The sequence below is a fragment of the Centruroides sculpturatus genome, unplaced genomic scaffold, assembly GCF_000671375.1.
Source record: "Centruroides sculpturatus isolate CEXI.00-Female unplaced genomic scaffold, Cexi_2.0 scaffold549, whole genome shotgun sequence".
NCBI lineage: Eukaryota > Metazoa > Arthropoda > Arachnida > Scorpiones > Buthidae > Centruroides > Centruroides sculpturatus.
In genome coordinates, this window is record NW_019384752.1 from 7,674 (window position 1) to 20,687 (window position 13,014).

The window sequence follows — 13,014 nt, forward strand, 5'->3', positions numbered from 1 at the left end:
TGTGCTTTTTGTCGAAAACATTTCCAAATTTTGCAGGAAGGTTTATTTATTAGGAAATTGAAGCTATTAAAGGTTTATTTATTAGGAAATTGAAGCTATTAAATTTTGTGATTAGAAGGTCGAGGGTGGGAAGATAAACGGGATAGTGTGTATCTGTAGTAAGGTGGGACTTAAAAATGCTAACAAGTAAAATTTTCACGCATTTACAACTTTTTATAAAACACATCCACACTTTCAAAATTAAGCTGTTTGCCATTTAATTTTGGTAAGACCAACTATTACAGTTCAGTTGTTTTATTCATTCTGGTGGGCTAATTTAATAGGAAATTGAGAATTAACGAGGTCTACTTTGTGGCTGATTCTAACCTGCGTTGTTTATTAGGAAAATAATACAGAAACGGAGCACGTGGTCTATCAAATGGCATATCTGGACAACTTTCTATGAAAAACTGACCCCCTACGTAAGTGTAATATACAGAAATCCCGAAAAACTTCGCGTAGTCAGCTTATTGGTGAAATACGAATCAACTACCAGTGTTCATTGGTCATTTGGTCTCATTTAGGTGGGTACAGATTTAATTGTATCGGAAGAATCGTCGTATGCAAATGCTTTTCAGAGTCCAACAAGTCAAGTTTTTCAGACAATAATAATATTTATTTGCTCCAATAAAAAGAAAATAGTTAGACAACTTTACATTTAAAATTGTGAAAAAATGGTTAAAAACAAAAGTCAGTTTACACCAGGATTTCAATGCGGAGCATCCATTACACTGTAAAAACAATACAAGTTTAATTTTCGAATATATTTTATTCTGTATATATTAAAACCTTACTTACGTAATTGTTAAAATGCAATGCACAATACTAATTTCATGTTGTTACGAGATTTAACACCTCACAGTTCAAGGTACAAAGCGAATTTGATTGTAAGGATAATTATCTTCGGGAATGTCTGAAGAGTAGTCAAATAAGCTGAAAAATTCATAAGATTTATAGCATTAACAAGTCAGCTTTGTGAAAACCAGTAAAACAAAAAAATTCCTCACCTTAATGATTCAATCTGTTCAAAATTTTCTTCAGTTTCGAATTCTTCGTGCATCACTGTCATGAACTCCATTAACATTTGAATAATGTTATCTAGGAAATCATAAAGGTCACCTTCCTGCAAATCTTTATCAGTAATCAACACATCTAAAACATAAATCACACATTATATAAGTCATCTAAAGGAAATTAGCATTAATTAAAACGAAGTAATACCATCTTCCAGTATCAGGTGGAGTTTTAAAATGTTACACGCTTCCACTGTAGTTAAATGTCTTGGAAGAGAATCGGTTATTACTTCGTTTACGCCATCTCTTAGCTCCTGTATGTCCCTTATTATAAGTATAAAATCTCGAAATGATTGCAAACCAATATAGATAAAACAATTGTGCAATCTAAGCATTTGAAAAACGTTAAGTGATCTCTCTACTAGTTGCATGACAGCTCCTCTTTCGTGTGTCCTCAACCTTATGTCTTTCTACAAAAAGTAAATATTAACGTTAAAATCGGAAGAAAAACAAACAATCCAGAAAGGTACTACCACCTTTAATTATGTCACCAAACGTTTATTTCTTACGTATTTACTTGTTTTTTTTACATACAGTTTTGTGATGACCGAGGAGAAAAATAATTACATCATGGCTGCAATCGTGCATTATAAGCCTCAAACACAATCAAATTCTACCCTCGTTATAATTGCTGTCGTGATATTTCAATGATTCCTTACACAGAAAACTATTCAAAGAATTATGAAGCAGAGTTTGTTGCTTCTGCTTTAGATAATACTTTATATTCTTGCTATATTTTTCATTACTTATGCTCATTAGTTTGTTTAACACTTAAAATTAGTTCAGTCGCACGGATTAAGTGTTCAGCTAACTAAAAAGAAAGCTAATCACGAAATTAAGTATTACAGCAGAAAAAGCAAATTAACTAAATGTGCCCATGAATTTTTTTCCATTGGAAACACCATTAACATACACCATTATTCATGGTAAGTAACGCTAGGAATGAAAACACTATTTACCTTTCTTTCCTCACTTAACCGGCGAAAAGATGGAAAAGAATTTAACCACTTGTAGTAGTATTGTTCCATATATTTCATACATTTAGTAAATGTTCTGGCATAGTTCAGGAAGATCTAGAATATTAAAATTAATTTTACTGTAATATAAAGATCCTTATAAAAAAAATAAATATTACAAAAGATGAGTCTTCTAAAACTCATTAAATAGATATTTGTCCAAAAGTCAGTTAACTGTTTTCGCAAGCAGTATTTACAAGAAAAATAAAAACCAAAACAAATTTGTAAAACTGTCAAAAGACAACGTAACACTTAAGCAATTTGCCAAGGGGGGAGTGCCTCACGAGATCCTTTATAAAACTATGAAAAATTGATCCTTATTTTAGATGTTACATACGTGAGTAAAATTCAGAATAAACAATAGACGTAAACAGATCATTGGAAAAGGTTCGTTCCCACGATTAATTACAAATTTCCAGTGTTTTAAATCCATTTTGCCAGTGTCAACGCTATAATATTTATATGAAACAAGATGTCAAAATCTCTACAACTTTATATGAAAATGTAAACTACGTAAATAAGGTTGACAACATTATTTTTATACTGGTTAACTGAGTTTTGGGCCACAATATATTCATAAAGAATTAATACAGTAACACAAGACTTTATTTTTACAAAAAAAATAACTTGAGCTCAAAAATCACTACGTAATAATAATCATTTTAAAATTATATTTGGAGTCCATGCAACCACTGAAAGAATGTTTAGATTACAGCGAGTACTTTTTGAGACCCGCACAATTGAGTCGTGACTTCCTGCACATGATAACGGACTAATCAAAAGGAAAACGTACCAACATAAATCCGGTATATGTATTCATAATAGTGTTAACATTTTTTGTAGTAGTATCTTGTACTATCAAAACAAATTTTGAAAGTTTATAATGATTGTACGTCACTTACCTGTTCGTCTTCTATTTGAAGTGGCGGTAATACAAAGCGTGGAGAACCTAGTAAATTGTTTCGTGTTATAATTATTATAAACATTTTTTTTTTAATTTAAGACAATAGCGCAACTTACTTGTGATTATTTCGTGCTTCAGATTGACGTCGTGACACTTGCTGAAGCGGCAGAAGTCGCATGTGATAATATTTCTCCTTCTGTTTGTCGAACAGTTTCCACGCCGAGTTACGCAACTAATTATTTCTTTTTCTAGTCTTACGTGTGAGTCAAAAAACACCCGACAAGAAATGCAGGCGTACGCTCCGTAATAATTTGATACTGCACGGTCTCCACAAACTTTACATTGGTGTGTCTGTAGAGCTACAGAAACATCTGAAAAAGAAATTACTTATTATTATCTCGTAAGCATGGGTCCACAGTTTCATACATGCGACTTCAATTTATAGAGAAAACTATCGATATTAATTAATCTAGTCTATGTTATATGGACGATCTGCAAAGGGCACTCCACATCGGCATATCGCCATAGAAAGTCCACACAGTTAGACTTCTATGCAAAATTGCTCCTACTTATACGTTAGACGCACGAACACCGCGAGGAAAGGGGAATCTTTCTCCTCCTGTCTGGTATTCAGCAGTTTCAAATAGTTAATGTTACGTAACATCGATAACAATCACGGTCGTAGCCATATACTAAATTTACTACAGTAATGAGACTATATTGAGCTACGCGTAGTCTATAATGAGAATCGAATAGCTGTATGGATAATTACTATTTATTCAAGTCTTATCTGCTATCTGTAATCAGAGAAGTTTAAAGACCATCCAGCAAAGTAATTCTCAGATATAAAACAAAATAAAAGAAAAAGCGTACGATGTATGCTACTATAATTGTGTATAAAACTTGATTTACATTATCCGAAGTATGAAAAAATAAAGTTAAACAAAAATTTAATTATGTAAACATCGTTATAGTTAATTATAATTAACTTATTACCATCCTCATTGTCTTCACTTTCCAATCTTCCATTCATTAAACAAGTGTTGTTTAAGTGTGAATCGCTCATCATTTTCTGGCAAACTGTAGTTTAGTTAGAAATGACTGAATTAAATACTTACATTTTTTATAATATAAGAAAGTAAGCATACCTATTTAATATAACATAAAAAATAATAAACACAAGAATATCTAAGTGATTTCGACTTCAGTTAAAACACTATCGTTTTCAACACCCGATACTGCGGCTCGTATAAATTCCATTTATTTTTTAAATTTTTACATAAAATGATTATTATTGACAATTAAAATAATATAAATTTAATTTTTTCAGCAATAAAATTTTAATTGTATGTGAACACGTTATAATATTTTAAATTGATATCTGCAGACTTTGCTTACAGAGATGTATTAAACCAATGGCGAAGTCCGTTTGATTTGGAACGAACTATGTCATTGGTTTGCTAATCTAAAAGTATTAAAGCAGTATTGAAATACAATGTGAGCGCACCTGATCCTTCGATTGAACCTTTTACAGATGCATCCAAGTCAACCGATGGCACGACAAGTGCCTTTGTGCTCTTTCAGGCCGGTGAGGAGGTATACAATGATTCGTTTTCTCTACACTCGGAATGCTCTGTCTTCCAAGCTGAGATCTTCGCTGTATTGATGGCAATGAACTGGTGCAACTCTAACGTTGTGAACAAACTGATAGACATCTTCACAGACAGTGCTGCGACTGTTGCTGCTTTGGGGAATAAGGATAATACTCACCCTGTTGCGAACGATATCTTTGCAGCAGCTTCTACGTCTTTTAACAAGTATGCCATTAATTGAATCAAAGGACACAGCGGCATTCCGGGTAATGAACGGGCTGACTTTCTGGACCGAAACGTAACGACTAATCCTGATACTCCTCCTGCCTACAATCTCATTCCTAAGTGAAGACTTAAATACCTTATCTGGGACAATGCTTTGGAAACCTGGCAAATGGATTGGGACGAGATCCCACAACAACACATAACAAGACGCTTTATCCGAAAGGTGAAAGAACGCTTTCACAGCAAATGGATTCAGCCCACACATGATTTATTATTATTATATTAGTTGAAAGAACGGGCTACCTCCTGGTTTCACTCAAAGGAACGACCAGGAGGTTGCCACACATGATTCAGCCCAATTTTTACAGAACATGGTCGCTTTCGTGTTTACCTGAAAAGGTTTCACCACTTTAATTCTGACTGCTGTCAGCTGTGTGGGGTGCGGGACGGTGTCATGCACTATTTATACTACTGCCCTATGCTGGATGACATCAGGTAACAGTGCATGCAGCATGCCAATATGAACAATATAGACTGGCCAGTAAAGCCTGATTTTTTTTTACAAAACAACAGCAACTTTAACTTGTTAAAGGAATTTGTTTCACTCTACTATATTAGATGTGGCATCCGTTGACTTCATCTCTTGAGATCTGATTCACTCTAGCCTTTGATGCCAATGTATATTCGAACCTTGCTCTGCTATAACAGCATGTAGACTTTCATGTACAGCAATGTACAGCAATGTTAGTTTAGTTATAGTATACTTTATTTTTATTCTTTTATTTTTTAATCTTTTATAATATTTAATTTTTATTCTTATTTTCATTTATTTTATTTTATTTTACTTTCCGTTTTCTCTGCCATTGTATTATTGTATACTTTTTATGACTAACAGCATGTATCTACAATGTACTTTTCTGTATTTTTGCCTGGCTGTGCTCAGCGGTGCCAGACAATAAAGATTATTTTTACTGACTGACTGACTGACTGACCGACCTGCACCTTCGCCGTCTTGCGGACTCACCACTGTGTCTTGACTGCTACAAAGACGAAATAATACAACACTTCTGAGTCGACGGACCCCGTCGCACCCTTCGTAGGACTTTGACCCTAAACACCGATCTGACTCGCTCATTAACCCCGATCTACTGACCATCATCAATGACGTCGACCCATCAGCGTGTGGGTGCCTTGGAACAATACATCAGACACACGGGTCGCTTGAATTAACACCAGGGGGCGGCAAATCGGAGAACATAGCCTACAATTTCCAGATGAACCCTATGACGAGACAAGAGACAAGCAGAGATATACAATGTGCTCTTTGCATTTCGTTCTTACTTTTTACTTGACAATTTAAGAATTAAGAACATTTATTGGTCTGCAATTTGAAAACATCTATAAATTCTCACTGTCGTCCATACATCTGTCTTTCCTTAAGCAAATGGTAATGACAATGTTGTCCACCTTCAGTGAAAAAAGTGCTATAACATTCGAAGAAAAACGTTGCTCTAGAGAAAAAACGCTGGTCATTACAAAATCATAATAGATATATTATTTGTATAGTGTAGAGGTGGTAACCAATAATTATTCGTTAGCTATTGCATACAGACCAGTCACAAATTCTAGCTGTTAGTTACGTGTGTTCAAACAGCCGAGTGAAATACCTAAAAGAGTTATGACCAAAGGAAAATATGCTCTCTCGCTAGATGAAGTTGCACTACTGACCATAACAACACACAGCTGATCAAGTTTTCCTAACTACATGCTGTCATATGCTCGTAAAACAAAACAGTAATTCAAACCTAGTATATAGCGTATTATTAATTTTTTAAATTAAGATTTTGTCCAAATTTCCGCACAACAGTTTAAAACAATAAAGGTATTATCAGTAATCATCTAGACGGTTAAATGTAATAATAATTAACAGGGTATCTACCCTGTTAATCTTGCCAGCAAAAGACCAGCGAATCCAAAACATTTTACAATGAATTCCTAAACGATACACACCTTGTGCCTTAAGAAACTTTTTACTAACTGAAGTACTTGACTTTACTCGAATGGGGAAATTACCCGGACTCTCAGAAGGAGGATTTGCAGCTGCCCCCCGAGCACCCCTAAATCGCCCGCGTAATTGCTATCGCGAGCTACGACTATTGATTTTTTATGTCTTATTTTTACTCAACCCCTCGACCATTCACCACAATTTAATAGCATCGTTGCCCCTTATACATAAGTTACAGTACCAAAATTTCGTTTCTTAGTACTCAACCCATTCCGATATATTCAACTAAACAAATCAGACAGACACATTCCAGGCATCTTTATCGGTTCAGAGGTGTAAAAAAAATAGCGACTCCAAAATCCACATTGTGAAATGTGACACGGTTACACTATTATATAATGACAGCAGAAAACGTAAGCCGTGTTATGTTACAACAGCCGGAAATGTAAGATGATAATTACATAATGGTCCAACATAATTTCAAATTTAAGTGGTTCTCTGAGAACCACTTAAATTTAAAAGGGTTCTGTTTGGGAACTCGTTCCCAAACAGAACCTTTCAGAAAAACCGTTATCTCTTGACATGATATATACAACTTAGCTTATATGGCTATTGTGCCAAAAAGCTCCAATCAACCAATCTGTGTGTAAGGATAGATGTTAGTGCGTGTAGGTGGTACGATTTTGTTTACCCTGTTTGTAGCTTAATTCCTGTGCTTTTTGTCGAAAACATTTCCAAATTTTGCAGGAAGGTTTATTTATTAGGAAATTGAAGCTATTAAAGGTTTATTTATTAGGAAATTGAAGCTATTAAATTTTGTGATTAGAAGGTCGAGGGTGGGAAGATAAACGGGATAGTGTGTATCTGTAGTAAGGTGGGACTTAAAAATGCTAACAAGTAAAATTTTCACGCATTTACAACTTTTTATAAAACACATCCACACTTTCAAAATTAAGCTGTTTGCCATTTAATTTTGGTAAGACCAACTATTACAGTTCAGTTGTTTTATTCATTCTGGTGGGCTAATTTAATAGGAAATTGAGAATTAACGAGGTCTACTTTGTGGCTGATTCTAACCTGCGTTGTTTATTAGGAAAATAATACAGAAACGGAGCACGTGGTCTATCAAATGGCATATCTGGACAACTTTCTATGAAAAACTGACCCCCTACGTAAGTGTAATATACAGAAATCCCGAAAAACTTCGCGTAGTCAGCTTATTGGTGAAATACGAATCAACTACCAGTGTTCATTGGTCATTTGGTCTCATTTAGGTGGGTACAGATTTAATTGTATCGGAAGAATCGTCGTATGCAAATGCTTTTCAGAGTCCAACAAGTCAAGTTTTTCAGACAATAATAATATTTATTTGCTCCAATAAAAAGAAAATAGTTAGACAACTTTACATTTAAAATTGTGAAAAAATGGTTAAAAACAAAAGTCAGTTTACACCAGGATTTCAATGCGGAGCATCCATTACACTGTAAAAACAATACAAGTTTAATTTTCGAATATATTTTATTCTGTATATATTAAAACCTTACTTACGTAATTGTTAAAATGCAATGCACAATACTAATTTCATGTTGTTACGAGATTTAACACCTCACAGTTCAAGGCACAAAGCGAATTTGATTGTAAGGATAATTATCTTCGGGAATGTCTGAAGAGTAGTCAAATAAGCTGAAAAATTCATAAGATTTATAGCATTAACAAGTCAGCTTTGTGAAAACCAGTAAAACAAAAAAATTCCTCACCTTAATGATTCAATCTGTTCAAAATTTTCTTCAGTTTCGAATTCTTCGTGCATCACTGTCATGAACTCCATTAACATTTGAATAATGTTATCTAGGAAATCATAAAGGTCACCTTCCTGCAAATCTTTATCAGTAATCAACACATCTAAAACATAAATCACACATTATATAAGTCATCTAAAGGAAATTAGCATTAATTAAAACGAAGTAATACCATCTTCCAGTATCAGGTGGAGTTTTAAAATGTTACACGCTTCCACTGTAGTTAAATGTCTTGGAAGAGAATCGGTTATTACTTCGTTTACGCCATCTCTTAGCTCCTGTATGTCCCTTATTATAAGTATAAAATCTCGAAATGATTGCAAACCAATATAGATAAAACAATTGTGCAATCTAAGCATTTGAAAAACGTTAAGTGATCTCTCTACTAGTTGCATGACAGCTCCTCTTTCGTGTGTCCTCAACCTTATGTCTTTCTACAAAAAGTAAATATTAACGTTAAAATCGGAAGAAAAACAAACAATCCAGAAAGGTACTACCACCTTTAATTATGTCACCAAACGTTTATTTCTTACGTATTTAATTGTTTTTTTCCACATAGTTTTGTGATGACCGAGGAGAAAAATAATTACATCATGGATGCAATCGTGCATTATAAGCCTCAAACACAATCAAATTCTACCCTCGTTATAATTGCTGTCGTGATATTTCAATGATTCCTTACACAGAAAACTATTCAAAGAATTATGAAGCAAAGTTTTGTTGCTTCTGCTTTAGATAATACTTTATATTCTTGCTATATTTTTCATTACTTCTGCTCAGGGCCGAGCAGTAGATTTTGTAAGTATGATGCAAGTCTTTGAAATTCTGCTCCTTAAATGTTTTTTATGCAGCCCCCTCGCGGTGCCGCCTGATGCGGCCGCATCTCTGCATCATAGCACGGCACAGCCCTGCTTCTGCTCATTAGTTTGCTGAACAATTAAAATCAGTTCAGTCACACTGGCTAAGTGTTCAGCTAAGTAAAAAGAAAATTTTATGTCGTGTAACATTCATTTAGTGTCGTGTAATACTTAATTACGAAATTAAGTATTACAGCAGAAAAAAAAATTAACTAAATGTGCTTATGAATTTTTCCCATTGGAAACACCATTAACATACACCTTTGTTCGTGGTAAGTAAAGATAGAAATGAAAACACTATTTACCTTTCTTTCCTCACTTAACCGGCGAAAAGATGGAAAAGAATTTAACCACTTGTAGTAGTATTGTTCCATATATTTCATACATTTAGTAAATGTTCTGGCGTAGTTATAAAAGACCTAGAATATTAAAGTTAATTTTAATTTTACTGTAGAAAGATCGTTATAAAAAAATATATACTGTATATTACAAAAAATGAATATTTTCTAAAACTCAGTAATAACGGTATCTTCAATTAACATGATTAACCTTACGATCCGAACAATTCTTAAAATGTTCAAACTCGACACCGTCATCTCTCAGTATTAAAATTCGGGATGTTTTGGTACTTCCTTGTACAGCGAATACTTTAAAAAAATAACACCTGTATGAAAATATGCATTCGCCGCAGTACTTTTTGAGACTTTTACAATTGAATCCTGACTTTTTGTACACGATAAAGGACTAATCAAAGAACCATCACAAATCCGGCACATGTTATATTCATATTACTGTTAACATTTTTTTGTAGTAGTATCTTGTACTAATAAAACAAATTTTTAAATTCCATAATGATTATACGTCACTTACCCGTTCGTCTTGTATTCGAGGTGACGGTAATACAAAGTATGGAGAACCTAGTAAATTGTTTAGTGTTATGACTTTTCCAAAATTGTTTTTTTTTTCTTTCTTTAATTTAAGACAACTTACTTGTGATCATTTCGTGCTTCAGATCGACGTCGTGACACTTGCTGAAGCGGCAGAAGTAGCACGTGTTAATATTCATCCTTCTGTTTGTCGAACAGTTTCCACCCCCAGTTGCGCAACTAATTATTTCTTTTTCTAGTCTTACGTGTCTCTCAAAAAACAAACCACAAGAAGCGCAGATGTACGCTCCGTAATGATTCGATATTGCACGGTCGCCACAAACTGCACATTCATCTCTTCGAGGAGCTATAATTACAACAACACCTGAAAAAGAAATTACTTATTATCTCGTAAGCGTGGATTTTTACTTTCAGACATGTGACTTCAATTCATAGAAAAAGACTGGACTGATATCGATATGGACGATCTGCAAAGGGCAAATCCCCTTCGTCATATTGCCATAGAAAGTTCTCCCAGTTGGATTTCTATGCAAAATTGCTCCTACTTAGACGTTAGGCACACGAACACCGCGAGGTAAGGGGAAGCTTTCTCTTCGTGTCTGGTATTCAGCAGTTTTAACTACTTATGTTACGTGGCATCACGTTGGTAGCCATATACTAAATGTACTACAGTAATGGAACTCTATTGAGTTACGCGTAGTCTACAATGAGAATCGAATAGGTATATGGATAATTACTATTTATCCAAGTCTTTTCTGCTATTTGTTATGAGAGAAGATTAAAGATCATCCAGCAAAGTAATTCTCAGATATAAAACGAAATAAAAGCAAAAGCTAATATGCTAAGATAATTGTGTAGCAAACTTGATTTACATTCTCCGAAATATGAAGAAATAAAGTTAAACAAAAATTTAATTATGTAAACATCGTTATAGTTAAATTATAATTAACTTATTACCATCGTCACTGTCGTCACTGTCTTCACTTTTCAAGTCCAAATTTCCATTCATTAAAGAAGTGTTGTTTAAATGAGGTTCTCCCATCATTTTCTGGCAAACTGTAGTTTAATTATAAATGACTGAATTAAATACTTACATTTTTATATAATATAAGAAAGTAAGCATACCTATTTAATATAATTTAAAAAGTAATAAACACAATACCTGAGTGATTTCGACTTCAGTTAAAGTAGTGTCGTTTTCAACACCCGATGCTGCGGCTCGTATAAATTCCATTTAATATTTAAATTTTTTGCATAAAATGACGACATTATTGACAATTAAAATAATATAAATTTAATTTTTTTCGACAATAAAATTTTATTCATATAATTAAATTTTATATTTTAAATTGATGTCTGGAGAATTTTCTTACAGAGATGTATTAAACCAATGGCGAAGTCCGTTTGATAATCTAATTAAATTAAAGCAGTATTGCCGTACAATGCGCATATTGCCTTTCGTTCTTACTTTTTTACTTGACAATTTAAAAATTTAAGAATTAAGAACATTTATTGGCCTGCAATTTAAAAAATTTTTGTAAATTCTATAGACCTATACTTCTTGTAGACCTAACATTGTTGTCCATACGTGTCTTTTCTTAATCTCGAGAAGGGAGTAAGATACATGAAATTGAAGAATAGATACGAACACCGTAAGGGCAAGAAGCCCCAATTCACTGCATACAAATGTTCGATGCAAACTGAAAGTTACATTATTTCAATTCAAATTTTCCCCGAAAGGTGTTAGATAATCGGCACGACTCCATTGTTAAAGGAAAGCTACGATGTATAAGGTATATTGGTATATTGCAGGGATTGTAACCAATAATTATCTTTTGCTCTTGCATATCGACCAGTCACATGTTCCAGCTATTAGTTACGTATGTTTAAACAGCCTTGTCAAATGGGGAAATGAGTTTTATCCAAAGGATAATATGCTCTGTCGCTAGATGAAGTGTACTGACACTACTGACCATAACAACACACAGTTGATCAAGTTTCCCTAACTACATGCTGTCATATGCTCGTAAAACAAAACAGTAATTCAAACCTAGTATATAGCGTATTATTAATCTTTTTAATTAAGATTTTGCCCAGATTCAAATTTGTGTTACCAAAATTAATCCATTTATTCTTATTTAAATATAGCATATACAGTATTTATCAAAATAATACAAAAATTTATATAGAGGTGCCAATTTTTCGATTTATTTGGTGTACAAAATGGGCACAGAGCAACGAACCATTTTAAAACGAACCTTTTTAAAATGGTTCATTATATTATTAATATTAATTATCAATAACATAATGATAATTTATAGTATTAATTGTTTCATTGTAATCAATGTAACGTAATTGGTCAGTTATTAATCAGTTAAGCCGGGAAAGTAAGTTAATAATTACATAATGGACCAACAAAATTTCAAATTTAAGTGGTTCTCTGATGAGTTCTGTTTGGGAACGTTTACAATTATGCATTGTACTCATTAAAACACGAAAATTTCAACTAAAATATGCTTGATACGGTTACTACTTTCATTTAATTTAAGAAAAACAATGTAATATTTCATGAAAAATCATTTATTTTAAAAAATATAAAGAACTGAACAATTACAAT

General features: G+C 33.3%; 1 protein-coding gene across 1 annotated transcript; it reads right to left on the reverse strand.

Moving 5' to 3' along the window:
- Window positions 1–902: 902 nt before the first annotated feature.
- Window positions 903–4,101, reverse strand: LOC111628625 (nuclear receptor subfamily 2 group C member 1-A-like). The gene is made up of 7 exons (XM_023372454.1): window positions 4,029–4,101; window positions 3,149–3,403; window positions 3,031–3,077; window positions 2,072–2,185; window positions 1,261–1,366; window positions 1,047–1,191; window positions 903–972 (listed from the first exon to the last, which is right to left on the reverse strand). The coding sequence occupies exons 1-7, from the start codon at window positions 4,099–4,101 to the stop codon at window positions 903–905; spliced, it is 810 nt and encodes a 269-aa protein (XP_023228222.1).
- Window positions 4,102–13,014: the final 8,913 nt, after the last annotated feature.